The 20590-nt window shown below is 42.5% G+C and overlaps 2 protein-coding genes across 4 annotated transcripts in view; both read left to right on the top strand.

Annotated features, from left to right (window-relative positions):
* Positions 1-20590, top strand: part of rasgef1ba (RasGEF domain family, member 1Ba) — a 192769-nt gene that overhangs the window by 135002 nt on the left and 37177 nt on the right. Inside the window, exon 1 of one of the 3 annotated variants that reach the window (XM_078170463.1) lies at positions 11047-11169. The exons of 1 other annotated variant lie outside the window; for it this stretch is intronic. The gene's annotated coding sequence lies outside the window, so the exon portion shown is untranslated. Of the gene's footprint in view, positions 1-11046; positions 11170-19974; positions 20273-20590 lie in introns of those variants that run through there. One more of the 3 variants, XM_033619279.2, reaches the window with a different exon arrangement.
* LOC117252417 (uncharacterized) lies at positions 7358-11049 on the top strand. The gene is made up of 3 exons (XM_033619280.2): positions 7358-7487; positions 9542-10180; positions 10480-11049. The coding sequence occupies exons 1-3, from the start codon at positions 7439-7441 to the stop codon at positions 10992-10994; spliced, it is 1203 nt and encodes a 400-aa protein (XP_033475171.2). The 5' UTR covers positions 7358-7438; the 3' UTR covers positions 10995-11049.

The raw sequence follows: 20590 nt of genomic DNA, 5'->3' as shown, positions 1-20590 counted from the left end.
AACCGCTCTCCAGCGTGCGAGCCGTCTGTACCTCACCTTACCTCGCTGTGTGCTCGCTGACCTGGTTTTCTGCACTACAAATCACAGTGGGAGAAGATCTACAGCCTGTCTCTCCCCTTTGAGGGCGGGAACGAAGACAACCCAGAAGTGGAGACAGTGCAGGCTCTGCACTTATTGATTTATTGCGGTCATATATTAAAAGCCTGGCTCTTTCTTTTACAGACTCTTTTGTATTGCCCCTCTCCTGAAGTCCAAGAGTACAAAGACTGATAATTAGAGCTTTTCCTGCACCACGAAGATCACAGGTTTGACCCTCGTAGCACCAAAGTGTCCACCGGGAATCCTCCTTTATCCCCGGTCACGCTGCAGTTTGCTGAGGGGTCAGCTAGCGGTCTAAGTTGTAAAAATATGCAAAAATCCTGGATGTCATTCCCAGTCATGCTGTACCTCGTCCCCACTGTCTCCAAACCAGTCTTCGTTAATATTAATAAGCTACTGTTATTAATGATGTAATCAGGAAAGATGTGTCCAGCTCTTGACCCTGACAGTCCAGGTGTGTGTCGACTCGTGAGTATGTTACAAAGCATTTGCCAGCCTTTCTTTGCATGTGTGTGTGCATACCTGGAAGTGTCCATGTGAGAGAGGTGTGTGTGATGTTCCTCAGCGGGCCAGCGGGGAACAGCCCGGAGGCATGTGTGAGTAATGAGATGAATGTCCAGTCGACTGTCTCAGCTCCCCTCTTCCTCTGTAATTACCTATGCTGTGGTGGGCTCATCATTTGTACATGTTGTAGTGTGTGTGTCCCGAGCAGGCAGCGCTGCGCATTGTGCTGTGAAGAACACCCTTTATCTCAGCCTGCAGTTCCAGGGCTCATGGCTGTATGTCCAAAATTGAAGCTAAAAAATCAGGCCTGTCAGACAAAGTGTCCCCGACATATTGGTAGGGGTAGTAGAGCTGTTCAGAGATTGACACATTTTCCAGACTGACATTTATCCTACTTTTCTGTCCAGAAATAATCCCAAGATAATGAGAAACTATTGTGTATTTTTATTTGTGTTTCTACTACAACTGAAGAACTGTGAAACAAAGGCAAAGATAAATAATGCAAAGAAATTGCCAGAAAAAAATGTTGGCACCGTACGTTTCTGCAAACCAGGGATACATTACATTTGTACGTTATCATGTAGAGGATACATTAAAACTTTATGTGGATAATGTGGGTTTTAAGCACAAAAACCACTTGGTTACGATAAGGAAAAAATCACGTTTTGGCTTAACATACACACTTTTCAAGGCACTATCCCCGCTGGAAACTGGGGTACTCCAGCTTCCTCCCACAGTCCAAAGACATGCAGGTTAATTGGTGACTCTAAATTGTCCATAGGTGTGAATGTGAGTGTGAATGGTTGTCTGTCTCTATGTGTCAGCCCTGTGATAGTCTGGTGACCTGTCCAGGAACTGCCCATTGGTCCGACATCCCATTGTTCCGACCATATTAAACTCATTGTTCCAAAGTCCGTTCCGAAATCATCATGATGCCCTGTGGTTAAGGTCTGGTTAGGTTTAGGCACAAAAACCATTTGGTTAGGGTCAGGAAAAGATCATGGTGTGGGTTAAAATGAAAAAGAAAGTGACAAACACATAAGCCGTGAGCCTGCTCCGCCTCAAGCCTTTCCCAGCTGACCCAGAGCCGGTCGCGGCGCACCATCAAGGCAGAAATACGCCTGCCGGGAGCCGTTCAGCACCGCGGACCGTCAGACTAATGGGATGTCGGACCAATGGGCGGTCGGACCAACGACATGGACCCACCTGTCCAGGGTGAACCCTGCCTCTCACCCAGTGTCAGCTGAGATAGGCTCCAGCACCCCACGACCCCCTCAAGGATAAGCGGTAACAGAAAATGAATGAATGGTCTTGAACAGTAGTCTGCAGCCTGGCAGGTGTCTCGCCAAGGTGTCACGCATCCACCATCTCCTCCACCTCTTGATGACGAAGTCAGCTCATATACTACATCACTTTAGACACGATATGCTAACATTTTCTTGTGGTGACTAGGCCAAAAATGGATGACAGCGCTTTGTTTGACCTGCAGGCTTTGACAACATCAAATTCATCTTCTTCTTCTAACCGCTTCATCCTCTTGAGGGTCGCGGGGGGGCTGGAGCCTATCCCAGCTGACATCGGGCGAGAGGCAGGGTACACCATGGACAGGTCACCAGACTATCACAGGGCTGACACATAGAGACAGACAACCATTCACGCTTACATTCACACCTACGGACAATTTAGAGTCACCAGTTAACCTGCCTGTCTTTGGACTGTGGGAGGAAACAACATCAAATTGTTCTTTGTAATTACTGGAAATGAAACATGATGAGACAGAGAGAGTCTGAAAACTCCAGAAAATTCTCCAAAGTACCAGTGTGTTCCTGTTATTGATCTGGTTTAGACTCTCTGGTTGTGCATTGGTGATTTAAATGTCTATAACACTGAAAGTAATTCTTTTCCCAAGTCCAGATATCGATACCGGTGACAAACAGTGCAGCAACCACCACTACTAACTCCACCCTGATAGTCCCTGGGCCACAGGGAAGTCCCATTACAGCACCAATGACTTCCTGGGAAACTTAATGCCTTGAACCAAAACTAAAACTTGTGGTTGAAACCGGACAGTCGAGCCCATCTTCCAGTGTAACTAGGACTTTTTCACGTGCTCTTGCATTCCCCTGTGTATTCCTGTGCCAATTTAATACACAGTATGCTTAAAATTCCCCACTGCCTTTTATTTTAAACTCACACTTCCTCATTGTGAGATCATTCAGGAGCATTGAACCAACAGGGCAGTGATGATTTCAGTTTCTGCTCTGTTCTCACTTTCTGGTGCTGAGTTTAGCTCATCTGTCTTCTGACCCCTGGAGGAAATGAAGGTCTCTGTATGGGTTAATTGTTGTAGTTTGTATTCACGCTGCCTGCAAAGTCAGAATGTTACAGGAACACTAAACTGTATTAACGTAACTTCTGTTATTTAACTGATAATTGGATGAAGATGATCACTTATAACCAGAAGGAAACAACTTCTCAAGTTCTCAAGTACACCTCCTTGTGCACATTATAAGTCTTATTTACTTGCCATTATCTTGTTAGCTTGTTAGCTTGTCAACATATTTGAGAGTGAGCATGGTTGCGTGAGAGCAGACTAACAAAGTAAATACTCATTGAACCATGTCTGTTTTTTTTCACTTGCATACAAACACCATAGCAGCACATCTACAGCTATAAGCTGGACATATGACTGTTTAAATGAGACACAAATAAGACAAAAGTGCTAATAAACAGTGTGTTACTGCAGCTTTCACTGCTGTTGATGTACAGAGCAGCCATATTGGGTTTCGAGGTCAGAGTTAGTGAAGTTTCTCTGACTTTGCAAGTCGGAAGTCCAACTTCAGGGGGCATTCCAGTCAAAATTTCCAACTTGAAACGCAGAAATTCTGATTTTCCAATGCAAATGGAGTGCACCATAAACATATCTGAAACACACATAGAGGAAATTGGATTTTATCTACTTCAGCAGGGGTGTGTGTAGGATTTTAGGACATTTGGGGCTTAACCCAGACTCTTTTCATTAACAAGCTCTATTTTGATGCTTTTTTATGCGCTCTTGCATCTCACTTACCTTTAAAACCATTTTTTAAATTTAATTTTGCAGATTAATTATGAATTGTGGTGTTAAATATATTAGTAGTTGTAAGTAATTAGTATTAAGTAGAAACAGAGTACTTTGCAACTGCTATCATTAAAATTTAGGGAATTCTGAGGTGCTTTTACCTGAGTATTTCCATTTTATGCCACTTTATACTTCTACTCTAATTACTCAGCTGTATATAAAGCATTTAAAATGAGCTCCGCTGTGACTAGCTGCAACTTTAAAGTGATTACCGGCAACCACAAGAAATGCACAGCTTCAATGACGCAGAGGACCCAAAACGGTATCTTATCATTTTTTGAGAGCTTTAATGCATCAACGAAATGACACGTTATTAGTTCCAATGCTTTTTTCTTCCATTATAGTGCCTAGTCTTATTTTTTTTAAAACATATATATACAGCCTATTTAGGGCTGTTTATAAACCATTCTGGGCCGAAACCTCACCCAGGCCTAACAACGCCGCTGTACTTAAGCAAAAAATCCTAGTGTGACAGCGATTAAGAGAAGTGTTGAAAATGACTTTAAAACAAACTGTTACATATGGCGTGCACTGCAACACTTTAAGGAGGTGTTAGACAGAAGCAAATGGGCTCTAACTGTAAATGACACATGCATTCTCTTTTGAGATTACTGTTAAACTCAATCCAAGTCACTCTACGACAGAACAAAGGCTAAAAGCTCAAAATGCAAATGTCACTGCAGGAAAGCAGACTGAATCTGCATTAGCAGCACTTTAGAACTACCCCCCGCTAATTGCTGTGTTTGTGGATGAAAGGCTGAGGAGGTGAACCAGTGAAATAGAAGGAGGGACACCAGAGATCTTAATGCGCTCAGCAGACATCCAGAGAATGCACAAGACGAGCCCTTAGCACCTCACTGCCTCTTTAGGAGCCGTTTCCCCTGAATGGGTCCCTCTTCTTATTCAAAGTTGAGATGAATTCACGGCCTCTGGGGAGACATCTTGATCACACGGGGGACAGCTTTGAATACAAGTGTGACTGGGCCCAAAATGCACTGAAGAAGCATTCGGACAGGAGTGCTTGATTCACGTTCTGTTGGTTACTTTTTTAGACAGCATTGAGGAATCAAAAGAGGCGTGACGGTTGTGACTATTAACACAACAGCGTTGGCCTCTACCATGACCAAAAACAAAGGCACTGGGAGTGCTTGATAAACAATAACCAAATAGCCAAAACATGGCAATAACAATCATTTACTGTCTCTATTATACAGCAGCTGATATTGTGTTCTGGGTAAGTAACTCCTGGACCGCATTGTTTTCCCGTTTGCGGACATTTTCGGCCACTGCTCTTCTTTTCTAAGTTAGCTGCTAACTGCTAAGAGCTACTTTTTAAATCTCCCACAGTGGGTCACACACATAATAAGTTGTCAAGAAGTCACACCTGTGCCCTCCATGATCAGTGCTGTTACTACCTCTGATGCCATCTTAAAGGTGAGACAACTCTGTCCCCTTGTACAGAGATTTTATCTTTTTTATAAAACGCTGAGGCTGCATTAAGGCGTGAAATTCCCGCCTTGAAGGACTGCTGGTTCTGGCAAAACATGTCAGGACACTTCCTTACTGAGCTCCTCACCTGAACTGCTACATTTATTGACTTAATTTATCTCTCGCCAAAGCTACGGGACAGCCAAGTCACGCACGCAAGGGTTGAGTATATAACCACTTTTGACCCATGGTCGAGGAGAAGTGAGCAAGAAAAAGACCAACGAGGCTAATGCTAGCTCACTTGCTAACACACAAACTGTGCAGGCTGGGGAGATGACCATCCTCCGTGCTAACGAAACGTTGAGGGATGAGCTACTCACTAAGATAGAGGAGAAGGCCGACAGTCAAAGTGCCATGATTAACCAACTAAAACGAGAATTGCAACAGGCCACCGAAACAGCAAAAGCTGACAACATTGGGAGGGCAGGCAGCTTCATTGGAAGCGGCCACAAGCGACCACTCAGACTTTATCGCAGGCCTTGAGAAAGAGGTGACAGTGAAATTCCCGCCTTGAAGAGGCAGTGTAAAAGGGGCTATTGATTACGCCCCCTGGAAATTGAAAATGGGGAAAATGAGGTTCCAGACTAACTCACGTTTATGTGTACTTGGTCCCAAGTACAGTCTGAGTATAAGTGCATACAAGACACACGGTCTAAACAGGATCTCAACTGGAATTTAAACAAAAAAATAACGCTGTGTAAAAATATAAAAATACAAGGGGCTGCTGTTTACCGGGTCACACACTATGTCTGATTGCAGGGTAAACAGTAGAATTACATTGTTCTCATTACAAAGGAATGTGCCCTCAAATGTATTTGATTGCCCCTCTGCATTGCGTTGCACGTCTGTTGGCGTGGGACTGAGCTGTGCCAAAGGTTGAGCCAGGTTAAACTTTTCTAGCTTTATAACTCTGCATGTATTTTGCCTGAGGCCTCAGCCTCGGCACCCCACTGTGTCTGTCTCTTTGAAATGAATGAGGTGGCTGCATTTATTCATGCATCGCTGTTGTCTGCGTGAACACAGACGTGGTTGTGTACCATATATGACATATATCTTAACCCCCCCCCACTCTCATTACCCAGCCCCTACTGCTGCATGTGTGTCATCTCTACATCTCTGTAATATGCGACATCCAATTGTGTGACTATAATTTCAACACCTGATCATAAACCACTGGAAGAATAAATGCATATGCAGGAAACGTATCACGTTCCACACCACAGCTTTGTTAAGAATTGTATATTATATTGACAAAAATTTATGGAGCACTTTTTTGAATAAATATTGTACAACATACAGGTCCTTATGAATGTACTGCATATTAAAAAGCAATGAATATGTGATGTTAAACTCATCGTATCCTTCATAGATACAATAACATGAAACTTTAATAATCCCAGAGGAGATATAAATAATTATAGAATCTGTAAAGATAAGATATAGGGCAAATGGGAACATTGCAGATTGGGGCTGTATATATAATGTAAGAATCTGTGATACATTTTCAGTACTATATGTAAATGAGTATTATGGGGAAGATATTATAGCAATATTTCAGTGTGTGCAATAATAGTAGAAGAGACAGACCCAAACAGTTAGTGCAGAAAATAATATTTAATTTATTTATATTTCTCATGTGTCAGATCTGTCATTATACATTTTTTAATTGTTATGTATATATATTTGCGGTATCTCTTTTTTTTTTTTTGAATAAATATTTCTAATAATAAAATTAGATGTATAGATATATTATAATATTTCTTTTTTTATTTTTACATAATATTTGTGATTATCACAGTAAATGGTCATGGAACTGATTTAAAAAAAATAGGGGGAAAAGAGGGAAATCTATGTCAGCCAAAATAAGGGAAAAAATAAAACATTTAATAGAAAATGAATAAATAAAGATACAAATTATAAAAATTACAACATGAAAAATACAAAACAAACTTGATTTAAAAGTGAACCATATTATTTTCAGGTTTAATTTGTACATTTTAAGAGTTGAGCAGTTCGTTTGCATATTTATATTTTATATTTTTAAGGGAATTACAAAACAACAAGAAGATGGATGGTGTTTTATGGTTTTTGCTTTCTGCATGTATTAATATTGTAACACAGCTCTGCAACACGTCACGCGACGTCATACGCTGGACTCGACGTGACCCGGAAGAGAGGAGAGTCGGTGTGTGAGAGGATTGTTTACATTTTCTGCAGCCTGTTAAAATGAATCCTCCGATGATTAACTCGACCAGCTCCGTTTCGACGACCAAAAGTAAGATTTATTTCATCTATCGACATGTTTGACGTGTTGTTGTTGTGCAGCAGAGAGTCAGAACTAGATACAACAGTCATGTGGCACGTTAGCTAGCTGTTAGCCGCTAACATTAGCTGTGTTACAAAGAGCAGAAACAGCTCTCTAGTGTGTTTAAACTCATGTATTTAACGTTTAAACCACTCGTTGTTAATTATCCTGCTTAAACATTGACACCCAGAGCCCTTTGAATCGCAGGCGATGTTTTCAGGCTGGTAGTGTCCAGTGTGTGTCTGAATTAGCTCGCTAGCTAACCCTCAACTTTTACCTGGTAGTTAGCTGTCTTGATACATCCAGTGTCAGCTAACAGCTTGCTATCTGGCTAATTAGCAAGCACGAGTAATGTGAGTATATGATACAGGTTAAAATGGACATGCATTTAACTGTGTAGACCTGAAATCTGCAGATTTATCAGCACAGTAATGGGATATTTAAGCCAGTTTATAACTGTGTTGGTGAGTTACATACACACTGTGTTATGAATGGAAATTAAATACCTTGGACAGCCTTTACTTTACCACATAGTTAGGGGTTTGAAAAAAACCATACACACTTATAAAACTTAGCTGCCAAGGACTGAATTCCTGCCTTTGACTCATGCATCATTGTGACCCAAAATCTGCAGGTTCACATGTCCGTCAGTGTTTTACCTGAGTTGATTTTACAGATTATTTTCCCCCCGTTTGAATCAGTTTTTATATTGTTACTAGTGAGATCAATGCATGTAGAATCTGGACGAGTTCACCTGCAGTTGCAGTTTAATATGCTACATGAAGAGTAAAGTGATATTGTGCAGTGAAATGTGACTAAAGTGACAATGTGCTGTTTACTTTTCTGGTTATTTCATTCAATGTAAGGTCACATAGTTAGATTTTAAAGAATGTTTAAGGATGTGTGATGCCTCATGTATATATAGCTGCTACTGTGCTGTGGATGCACGCTCTTGTAGTTAGTTAGTTGGTTATTTTATTGACACAAACAACAATAAAAATAATATCCCAAAATCATACGCTGAACTAATTATTAAAAACATTAAATGTTAACACCGAACAACACAGAATCCCGTCATTCAGTAGAGACCTGCTGGTGCTCAAATCCTGCAAGACATGCATGTAACATGACTAAGATTCTTCAAGAGTGAGCTCAGTTCAGTTGGGTTTGTCTGTATTTCTCACAGATATGCTGTGTAAGAGGGCACACAATTATATGTTCTTCATTTTGTATGCCAGTCTTGCAGCAACACACATGTTGTTCAGGTAGTGTACGGCTTCACCTCCTCATTTCCACACGCAATCTGTGAGAGGATAACTAGATCCATGTAAAAGTTATTCTCAGATGGTCTTCAGTGTACGGTGTACAGTTCAGATAGTGATAGACTTTCAGTTGGCAGTTTATTAGGTCCGTCTTGTTAAATTAAGGCAGTCTTAGAGCTGTGTTGTTGTGTTGCATCATCCTGGAGGGTGTTTCTAGTATTTTCCACCCATTTCAGTGAGGATAGATTAATTATTTAGAAAGTAACAGTAGTCAGAAAGTAACTGCAGCCTGCAAAATGGCCCCACAGTTGATTGAAGAAAATGAAGGTGGAATTTATTGCAGGGCTGTTTGACTTGGTACAAACGAATGTGTGATTTTCAACTAGTGCAAAAGTAACATCTCCACACTGACTCAAGTTTTTCTACATTTTGTTAAATGGACCACAGTTTGATCCTAATTGGATTAAATTGGACTGGATTCAGTTTGTGGTTTGGAGTCAGTGTGTTGGCATTACTTTTTCATTGAAGTTGTTCTCCAACCTTGCACCTACATGTACACGTGCATTTAATTACACTCCCTCTTCTATAGATTGTACAACACCTCGGATTACAGCAAAACATCTCAGGAAGCGATCCTTTGCAAAATCAAATGAAGTGTCAGTGTTCTCGTGTGTGTCCATTTGATGATGCTTGTCATGAAAATGTTTACAACACCAGCTGTGAAGCTGTTCACTGTATTCAGCTGTGTTTCTGTATGTTCAGGAAAACGAGAGGCCGAGCGCTCGGTTAACTGGACCGTGGAGGAAACTCAGGTGCTGCTGTGCGCCTGGAGCGACGAGCGCATCCAGAAGAGTTTGGCAGAAAACCTTCGCAACAGGCATGTCTTCAAACACCTCTCAGCCCGCATGAGCGAAATGGGCTTCTCTCGGAGTCCACACCAGTGCCGGCTTCGGGTCAAAACTCTGAAGGCTAACTATGTGAGAGCCAAACTGCAGAGGAGCGTTGACAGCTTGCAGCCTTGCACTTTTAAATATTTTGCAGAGATGGACGCTGTGTTGGGCCGGAGGTCAGTGGCAGGGGAAGGAGGGCCCTATTTTGTTTCTACAGAGCGGATGTCAGAGCATCACCTTGACTCCATTGACAGGACAGGAAGTGACCCTCCAGATTTAAATTCTAATACAGAGATTAGTGGACAGCATTTGGCCTCTTTGGGGAGGACAGGGAGACAACATGTGAGCTCTGTGGAGGTGCGAGGAGGGCGTCTGCCGTGGCAGCTCGACACCGAAGTCAAATTGGAGGACAGAGATGATTCAACAGATGAGTTTGAGTTCAGCAGTACAGGATTTCCACAGCGACATCATGAAGTTTATCTGGAATCATCCATCCATCATGAAATGAGTGGTATGTACTGTGATTATTGTATGAATCATTGAAGGCTAAAAATAACGCCCATCACATAATTTTGTGTGAAGGGAAATACAATGCTGAAAAGAATATGTAGACAACCAGATAATAACCTGACCTCAGACACATGAACCTTTTCTCAGTTGTGACATTGGTTAAATGTGTAGTTGACAATTAAGGTATGCTTAGGCTGTATTAACACATGAAGCAGTTAATTAAAAAGTCAAAACCAGTCACAAACATTCATTTTCTGTTCCCAATCTCATACCTGTACTGTTTTATATCCTGTGTCGTAGGTTCACTAGTGGAAAACAGCTTGAGCACTCCTTCCCCACATGTAGTGCCACCTCCACTTCCACCTGCAGCTTCTCCTCCTCCTCCTCCTCCCCCTCCTCTCACCCATCCTGCTGCCTTTCCTCTCCCTGCACCCCCAGATCCAAACCCCAACACCCTCCCCACCTCTGGCCACCACCACCCTGAGTCCTCCTGCCTCAAGCACCTGTCGGACTGCTTCCAGCAGCTGGTGTCGGAGACCCGGGGCCTGCTGGTGCAGCTGGAGAGCCAGCGGCAGGAGCAGGCTCGCTGGCACCAGGAGCTCCTGGCTCAGTGGATGCAGAGGGAGGAGCGCCGGCAGAGGGAGACGGCCGAGAGGGAGGAGAGGAGAGAGAAAGCTCGCATGGAGCACGAGATCAGAGTCCTGGAGCTCCTCACCAGTCTAGCCAGAGAACACAGGTGTAAATGTGGAGGCGGCCAGACTGTAGCAGAGGCACCGACAGGTCCAAATCATACCATGAACAAAGGTGGAAATTAAGATGCACCTGCACCAGGTGTTTTTACAGGGGACTGGTATTCAAGCTCAGGTGGAACCAAAGAACAGCACTGATGATGCAGAAACAGCCACATTCAGGGGATTTAGGCCTCAGCCTTGAGTCATACGGAGAGAGATTTCAACCGAATCAGTTTCAGGAAAAGACCCTCAAGAGTCTGTGAGTATGAGAGATGATGATTGTTGACTGACAACCAGAGGTCAGTCGTGCCCTAAAATCTTAAAGGGCGGCTCCATCTGCGTCCTTTAACATGTGTTTGAAACAGAAACTCTAACTCAGGCCCTACCAAAAAGCAATGACGTAGGTTACAGCGCTGATGCCCTGCCCTCCTTCAACCCCCACAAATGCTGACAGTGTAAGCGTGGAGTGTGAGGAAAGTGTTAGCTTGCAAGATTTGAGTTTGGAGGAGACACATGATGACACATTGAGGGTGCTTTCAGACGTACAGTTATCTTGCTTTGGTCTGAATCAGGGACTAATGTTGTTCCAAAGTTGTATAATTGCCTAGAGTTGGTTCGTGTTCTCACGGCAGCATTTACAAGCCGATCAGATCAAATGCCTTGTGCGAGAAAGCTGCTCTTGATTTTAGTAGGAGTACCACCACGAAAGCTAAGCAGCGCACTGCTTTGGACGTCACGTTAGTTTGGTTCCGAAAGACCCACAATAATACAGACAGACAGAAAGGCAGCAGATAACCAGTAACTCCTTTTGTTATGCGAGGAAAATCTACAGTTTCTGGCAAAGTAGTCTGGTGGCTGTGGACAAGGGCAGTAGCAAACCATATTTTAGCCTCCTAAAAATTACCTCACCTTAAAAAGAATTCAATTTCAGTCTAAGTATATGTTATATTTAGAGTATTTTGACAGCTTTACCTTGCCAAGAGAGACAGGGAACTAAAGCTGTTAACTATGCTCTGTTCAGAGCTACAAGACTCCTTTGACAGATACAATAATTTTACCTCACAGCACACAGGAGTTGCATCTCCCAGCTACCTTGATAGTTTAGTTTGTGTTATTGTGTGACTGTCAGAACCGAACTCGCGTAGCGTCCACATCAGGGCATGGGTTTATATATACTGTAGCAGTATTAGGGCTTAGGAAAACAGCATTATGGCGCTAAAACATACAAGCTAGGACCAAAATTAGAATTTTTGGATTTGAACACACGAGGAATACTACTGAAAAGCTACAGAGTGACGTAAAAACATCAAACAAACAAATGGAGCCGCCCTTTAAAAGAAAGAAATTGCAGTTGAGGTGTGAAGGAGAATTTTGTTCTTTTCTCTGTTTGCTGTTACAGCTTTGAAGGGATTTCTACAGTGTCCGTTAATGGCACCAAATGTAAATCAACTGTTTCATGCACTTTTACATACATTAAAAAATAGACTTTGTCAACCAGTTTCTGTTTTCTGCTGGAATCTGTTTGTCACACAGGCTAGCCTTTTGGTACTAATGTAACAGCCTTAATCTGTACTGAGAGTTGGGAATATTGACACTTGGTAAAGTCTCAGCAGCCCAAGTGACGAATTCATCACTTGTGTTAGTGTCACTGTTACAGAGCAATAATGCAACAATAGAGAAGATAATGTCTTAGCTTTAAAGGTGACAGGTATCATTGTGACTCGTTGCTGTCATAATAACCTTAGAAAATTTATATTTTTCTGAAACCTTCAAAGTAATTCAAACTCCTACTTGACCTTCAACGTGCACATTGATCACCTGAACATAAAGCTGTCAGTTAACGTCAATACATCAGATCTACATATATGGGAAATATATTTCTGTCACATAAACAGGACGTTCGGAGACATGAAATATAACCACAGCATGGAGAGTTCGTATGTCACAGTTCTTTTATAATTCAGAGTTCAAGACAGGGAACCAAGACACAAGAAATGCAGTTATGTGGTTACAATAATTTGGTAGCCACTGGTATTAATGGCAACAATTACAGGTGACTGTACCAAACTGACTTCAAAGAACTAGCTGCAATGAAAGCCGACTGTTGCGTTGCCTTGTATCACCTGTGTTTTGGCCAAAAACTTGCACATGGACACACTGAAAAGACTACAGCCAAGGGCCAACCAGCACTAGCGTTCTACACCTGTATGAGTTGAAATAGTTTTCCACACCAGCAGACGTTGATAGTCTGTATTTGTCATTCAAGAACTGGAAACGGTCTCGATGCTAGTTAGCCAGTTAGCACATTAACAACACAATCCAGAGTTGAAGGAACAGAGTATTTTTACCACGCACCAGAAAACAATAACACAAACCATCAGGAAATGTTTCTGCTAAAGAGCTCAATGGCTAAAGAAAAATAATCTGACCTTATGGACCCAGTTTGTTGTAGCTACACTCCCTCCTGACTTTCGCTTTTTGTTTACTGTCCTCACTTTCGTTTCTCTTCTTGTGCGCTGAGCTGAGCCACCAATTAGCGTGATTTCTCTCACCGACAGGCTCCGTTGTTGCCAATGCTGATTCAACATCAAAACAGAAGCTGACAGGGGGCCGACAAAGGCCAACAGTGTGGGACACACCACATCGATGAGGGTGGCAGACGTTCACCGATGGCCCACTTTGGCCAACGATCGACCGTCAGCTTGGTGTGTCACGGCCTCAAGAGTACTGTTTGCAGTGGAAACACTGAACAGATCTAGGGTCTAGGTACATGTTCGTAGGGGTTACTTTTCTGAAGGAGCTATACTGAGACTTTTTGGTGGGAACTGGGCTTTGCACTCACGTTACTTTCAGTAACAGTTCCACCTCATCATCAGTCCAAGCAAAGTTATCTCTGGTCTTACTTTTCGCCATTTCTGTAGAATTTTCTAGAAGTAAGCAGCCAATTACAGACAGTCTGTTCCTGTTTCCATCAGCATGCGCATGCCCAGTGTACCTAAATGTTTATGTGATATATGTGCGTATGGACAAAGATTATTTCTGACACGGCGCTAAGACTTTAGTGTGTACAAAGATAATTTTTGTTTAATATGCTGTTTTAAAATAAAAATGTATTGGTGTTGATATGGCCTTAGAGTCAACAGGGCACAGTTTAGCCACTTGTTAATACTCTCAATGCAAATTTACTCATCTGTGGCGCTACAGTTTGTCCCCCAGGAGACAAAACTTTGGTGATGTGGGCAGTTCACAGCCTCACCATCATCTGACACAGCTCTGACATTAATGGGTGAAATTAAATCTGAATATATTGACTATAAAGATTATTTATTTCTTTGTAATCAGTGCAGATGTGATTAGAAAATCTGCCCTTCAACCACAAAGTCACAAGTTCAGTTCCCCTCAGCGTACAAAACTTAAGTGTTTATAATCACTCAGGATGTTTGTCCAAGTGTCCACGAGCAGGACACTGAACTGTGACCTGGCTGCTACAGGGGTGGCACGAATGGGAAACATCCCACTGTTAATTCCCGATACCTATCTTCTCTGCTCGGTGTAGAAGCTATATGGGGAATGTAGCACAAACATAAAGTCCCTGTTTATTTATATTCCTGCAGGAACATTTCAAATCCAGCGCATCAGCCTGGATGTCATGCTTGCATAAGAGACCTTTGGCATAGTTCTGGCACTCCAGTCAGAATGTTTCTTCTTAAGAGTAAACATCTGATGTCTTCAGTTTCACAGCCTGTTAATGAAGCTGAGGACATATTGTACCTTTTTACAGCACCATGACTGCTCTGATTTGTGATGTATATTTGCTGTTAGAGCTCTAACCCACAGTGCCCTTTTCTTGTGATGGGAGTTTTTTATTCCTGCGACGCCCTGCTTTGCTCTCACACCCACAGGACTTCTGTGTATTAAACCTCCAGGCTGTAGCTGCCCCATGCTGATTGTTACCTGAATAGACAAACTGGAAATCTTTCACTCTGCCATTCAGCACAGGCTGCCCCGAGGCTACAGAGTGTGAACGAGTTAGATTGGAAAAGCCCCACTTCCCTCAGCTTTTTAAATGCTAAACCAGATCGTAATCAACACTGGTCAGGCTGACAGACATGTTTGAAACCAGAAACAGGAATCTTTAAAGGATACAGCTATCTTACTGTCAACAAATCCCATGACGAGGCCAAAACCTACAGTGAACTCATCTGACTAACAAGTGTTATTTAGTCTGAACCAAAGAGGGGGACCAACAGATGCATTCTTAAGCCCTGTTTCCACCAAACACTTTTGGTATGGTACCTTTAGAACCAAAAGTAACCCTTGAGACATGGTACTTAGACCCTCGGTCTGTTAAGCATTTCCACCACATACAGTACTCTTAAATGTGGGCGGGGTTGTTGTCACTCACCGCTCCATCCAGCTCTGACTGTATTTCCTCTGTGACACAGGTGGAAGTCTGCACCTTGTTTATTGTCCACAGAACGAGGCTGCACGCTGACATTTTCAGAACAGAGTAAAACAGGCTGCAGTGAGTCTCTCTCCATGGGATATTTGAAAATAGTGGGTTTGTGCATTTAGTCCTTCTCAGGCAAGCTCAAGGGTTTAGTGTTGCTGTAGCCCACAGGAGCGACGCTTTGCCAAGTGAGGATTAGAATATATGACATTCACATAACCCGGTCAAAAGTGATATTCATAAACGCTTGAAGAGCCACTCATTTCTAAAAGTGTATGTCATTCAAGAGAGACAATAAAAACAATGAAATGGTCAAAGTTGTCACAGTGAAATTTAAGGTTTGTTGATGGATTTGCACACCCTGGAAATCCAGAGTTCTCAGGAGAGCACAATTTGCATTTGCTCAGCGAGTCACTCTGGCAATCAGTAATGATGCTCATTACCCATGCCCTTGGAGCCGAGCTGCACCAATCACATTGTGTATCTGATACAGGCAGGCCAGAGGCGAGCTAAACAGATGATGACAGCGCTGTGACGATGAAGTCCGGAATCAGTCAGTAAACATTGCAAGATGGCTACAGATGAACACCAGCTGTTTGAAACGGCTTTGGCTGCTACAATGAACGAGTTAGACTTGGCTTTTTCTCTAAAAGAGGAACAGAAGTTTTTGCTGTTTTGCCGGATACGGCAAGAGTCTAATCTACCAGTTAGCTCCGCTGGTAGCTAAGCTCTGGATACGTCACCCCGTGTATTGTTCTGATTGGTCGTAGTGTTATCCAATTGCGTGCAGTGATATTTACAAATGCATGCTTGGTGCCGCCCCTCGAGTTGGGCCATTTTCATTACTCATAGCCAGACCCTAAATCTTTCTAGATTTGGGTCTGGATTTGCGTGGTCAACTCAAGCATTGATTAACATTACAAGTAAATGTTCTGCATTAAGAGTTGCTGGCAGTCAGCCCAGTGAATGAAATTTTTTAAGTCTACAGCTGCTGCTGGAGGAAGCAAAACACCCTTTCATTTTATAGTTGAAGTGTGCAAATACAGTGGTTCCCGACTGGTGGTTTCTGGTCCAAAAGTGGGTCACAGGTCCATTGTGAATGGACCCTAAATGACTTTGTACGTGTCAGGTTTATAGAAAACACACTTCATTTTTACAGTAAATTTCCAGCACAGAGCTTTTTTTTGGGGTGCCGTTTCCTGCTGTAGAGTGAGTGACTATCGGAAAGCTACTTGTAAGAGACAGCAAACTAGCTCGACGACATGGCCAAACGCAAGTATGACACTGACTGTATTATACTGTGTGGACCTTGAACTAATGACTAAGGAGAAATCTGGGCCCCATAAAACTCTCCACAATATGAACAGTGGTTACATGAGCATCAAAACCAGACATAACTCAGCCCTGAGCAGAGTGACCGTCCTCTACTGACCTCCACCTTTTTGTACCAGATCTGTGTGCTAGGTACCCCAACAGAGGGGCTGACCGAAAATGGGGACAGGACAGAACGGTTCCATTGGCACTATCTGCAACTTTTTCACAGTGGAAACAGAAAAAATGTGTACTGAGCTGAACTGAACTGCTCGGTGGAAATGGGGCTTTAGAGCCATGCTTCTAGTGTGGCTAAAAATTCAAACCCAACAACAATATCCACAATCCTGTTTTGTATATTTGGAAATGTATTTTTTATTTGTGACCTGTTGAAGATCTGCGGACAAAAACTGGCTCTAAGCCAACAGGGTTACAGTTTCACACTTAACGATAGATATTTCCAATTATTCTCCTCCCTTCCCCCTTCAACCCCTCCTTTCTCCCATTTTCATCTCCATCCCTCCCCCCACTCTTTCTCTCTTTGTATGTCTACACGCATCAGTCTAAGTTCAGGTCACGGAGGTTGAAGCCTCACAACGTCCAAAAGAAACAAATTATAATTGTACAGATTATAGCTGAATCTCTCTCTGTCCACGGCACAACCAAATGTTTTAAGTTCTTCAAACCAACAGTGATGTTCATTGTTCCTCCAAATAATTCAAGGTGACAACTGTTTCTAAGTGAGCAACACATGAAAAGGAGGCTGCCTTTTGTAGGGAAATAAAAAACATTCTATGAAAGTGAATACTTGGATTTCTAAGAAAAAAAAACGTGAACAGGTTGAATTAAATAAACATACAAACCACAATTATATTTAAATATCAACTGCATGAAGTCTTTTGTTGCAGTGTTCTCTGGAGGAACCTAATCTTGGCAGGGTTGCCGTCCTCTGTCTGCGGAGTTATAGAGTGCCATTGTGAGATTATTAGTTCAGTCGCTGTAATTTATTTGGCTTTCATTTAACATGGCAGGCCAATTAAACATGAGATCTCATCCACAATGACAACCTGGAAACAGGAGAAATTGGAGTAACTGCAGTTTGCCCTGCAGAAAATATATCTTATTTTTATTTGTTTACAACTTCCCCAACTCTCCTGCTCATCTTTAAACAACAGAGAACAGCCAACCTCTATTGCAGCTCTCTGAACAGTCAAGAAATGTGACTTACACAAAGAGAATACTGGTCTGTGCTTGGCTGACTGTCTCCACCCTTTCCGAGCAGAGTAATAAGCCACGGTAAAGTAACAGTAAATCATCCCAAATCTCGTCAACATCCAGAGGTATTACGTAATCTGGTATTAGCGCAGATTTATGTATATGCACTAATCCAGCTTTTCTCTCGCTTAAATGACTACACCGAGTTTGACCACAAAGATCAGGATTTCAGTCATTATGTCGCACACAAACACAATGTATGCCACCAGACACCACAAACAGTGACTAGGCCTGAAGCAGGGATGCATTTCAAATGGAAATTTTTGGTATTCAACTTTGTTTTGCTTACATGGTGACAAATATAATGGAAAATAAAAATGTATGATCAGAGTTTCTTGAGTTTAGGTATTTTAGGAAGGCTCACATTTGGATTACTTTTCCAAAAGGTTTAGTTTAGTTGCACGTACGTGTATAGAAGATACAGGAAAAATAAATCAAAAGTTAAAACGTTTTGCAGGAGTCTGGTCATTAGAATAAATGTTGGCATTGTGCGATAGTTACATTTGTATTATTAAGTAGTGGGTACGTTGAAACGTCAGCAACACTGGTTAATGTGTGATTAGGTTTAGGCACAGAAACCACTTGGTTGTTGTTGGGAAAAGATCATGTTTTGGCTGAAAATATTCGGTTGTGGTGGCACAATCATGGCTGGAAATGCAGATATATCTCTTTAAATTATCAATTGTTTTTCATGGCGCTGTCCTGGCAGGAAATGCAGCAATGTCTCGGTAAAAAAAGAAAACAGTCTTAGTGGCAAACTCCCTGGTGGAAACACAGCGAGGGTTGGCTAAAAGACAACCAGTTTTGTTGTGTCTTGGTCTCTTCCGTTGTGTACTCACGTGAGTTTGAACACTGGAATATTTTGTGTTGACTTGCTTCATACGTGCGAATAACTTTCATAACACGTGCATGAAATAGCTGAACGGATGAATGAACTTTCATTGGTACATCCTTGGCATCACACGTTCCCGGAGGATCTAAATGCTGATTGGCTATTGTGGCACGAATCAGTTGCTGAAGTTCAGATTTGTCAACTCTGATGCAAAATTGTACCACATAGCAAAAATTCGCATCCAATCGCATCTTTACATTTACTTTACATGTAATTCAGTTGTGCGCATTGTTTTATTTGCGCCTGCTGTGAACTTGACAGTAGAGTGGTCTGCAGCTTGGCAGGCGCACTGTGTCCCGTCATCCACCATCTCCTCCACCTTCAGATGAAACGTACAACTGTAACGTATGCCTGTGCAGAAGGAAGTGTGCATCTACTCATGAATGAGAGACCTGTGGTCATGACAGCGCGAGATGTAACTATTAACGGCATCCTCTTTGGTTGAGATGTAACGTTAGCTAGCTCAGTGGTGCGAGGTGAGCTAGCAGTATATGCTTGCTTCCTTCTTGGTGGTCATACGGTTGGCGGGTGTAGTTCGGTAGAAAGAAAATAGTTCCTACATGAAACTGCTCACAACAAGGTCTGTGGATTATCTTCAGTAACTGGGAGACATATATGTTGAGCTTTTTAAATGTATTTTCTGGGCACCTGAGTGCCATCTAGTTCCATTATACTGGAGAGAAGGCAGACATCTCTACGTCCAATATCTCCAACACTTGACAATTTACACCATAAATATCTACACTGATAAATAGCGCTACAGGTAAGAGGAAAAATATGTGATTTTGATTTTGGTGTGGACTGTCCCTTTAAACCCGGGAAAATAGAAATGTTTCAATTTACTGTAAATGCTGTATTTTTGGCTTCTACTTGGGATTTGGATTCTTTGGCAACACTTAAGTTATTTCTGTGAATATCAAACTAAATAAAGAATTGAAAGAGGAAGAATGACAACATACAGATGGAATAAACGTCAGAGGGAGTTCAGATGGAGAAAGAGAAGTGAAATTGAAAACGAGAGAAGAGGGGGGAAGATGGGAGGAGGAGGGTGGGGGTGTGGTGGAGGAGGGGGAGTGCTCTCCTCTGATTGGCTGCAGCCTCCCTCACAGTGAAGTCTTGAGGCTGGTCGCAGCTCCGGAGCTCATACACAAGAGAAGGCGCAGCAGCAGTAACACAGCCGGAGCTGTCATTCATTCATACGGATTCTTCTATGAACAAACCCGCGGCTCTGAACCCGAGACACACGTTTTGTTTCCTGCATTTGCACCTGAATATGCTGCAGTGAGAGCGCGGAGCGGGAGGGACTGCTGGGTGTCACCGCCGCGGTTTATTCACATGTAAACTGAGAAAGTCTCAAAGGCTGTTCAGAGGCGGTTACGCACATTTTGGGAAAGGATACGAGGGGAATTCACACCTGGATTACTGACTGTTGAGGTGAGCTGTGAGGACTGACTGTTTGGATGTTGTGTGTTGGAGCATTTGTGTTGAATGTTGTGCTGTTTGCGCACCGTGGAGACCAGCTGGTGGAGCTTGGCCAAAATGCGCGCAGGTGTTGGAAAGAGCGCACTTTATTTGGCTCGCAGCGTTTGGACACGAGCTGACCACTGAATTAAAAGCTCTTCTCCCAACTTAACTTCAGATATTAATATTGCAGATTGAGTTTCTGGTAGTTATATTGAACCTTTACAGCAGTGTGCGCACTGGCAGTGCGCCTTTATTGACTTTACCCAAATTTGTATCCGCTATTATCAA

Source organism: Epinephelus lanceolatus, chromosome 9 (assembly GCF_041903045.1).
Source record: "Epinephelus lanceolatus isolate andai-2023 chromosome 9, ASM4190304v1, whole genome shotgun sequence".
NCBI lineage: Eukaryota > Metazoa > Chordata > Actinopteri > Perciformes > Serranidae > Epinephelus > Epinephelus lanceolatus.
The sequence above is the reverse complement of the archived record's forward strand: the minus strand, read 5'-3'. Positions and strand labels throughout refer to the sequence as shown.

What these genes read in the sequence shown, in the direction of transcription:
- LOC117252417 (XM_033619280.2), top strand. Translation starts at nt 7,439, where the DNA reads ATGAATCCTCCGATGATTAACTCGACCAGCTCCGTTTCGACGACCAAA. An exon ending in CTCCGTTTCGACGACCAAAA is followed by an intron (nt 7,488 to 9,541) that starts GTAAGATTTATT and finishes CTGTATGTTCAG; the next exon opens with GAAAACGAGAGGCCGAGCGC. An exon ending in CATCCATCATGAAATGAGTG is followed by an intron (nt 10,181 to 10,479) that starts GTATGTACTGTG and finishes CCTGTGTCGTAG; the next exon opens with GTTCACTAGTGGAAAACAGC.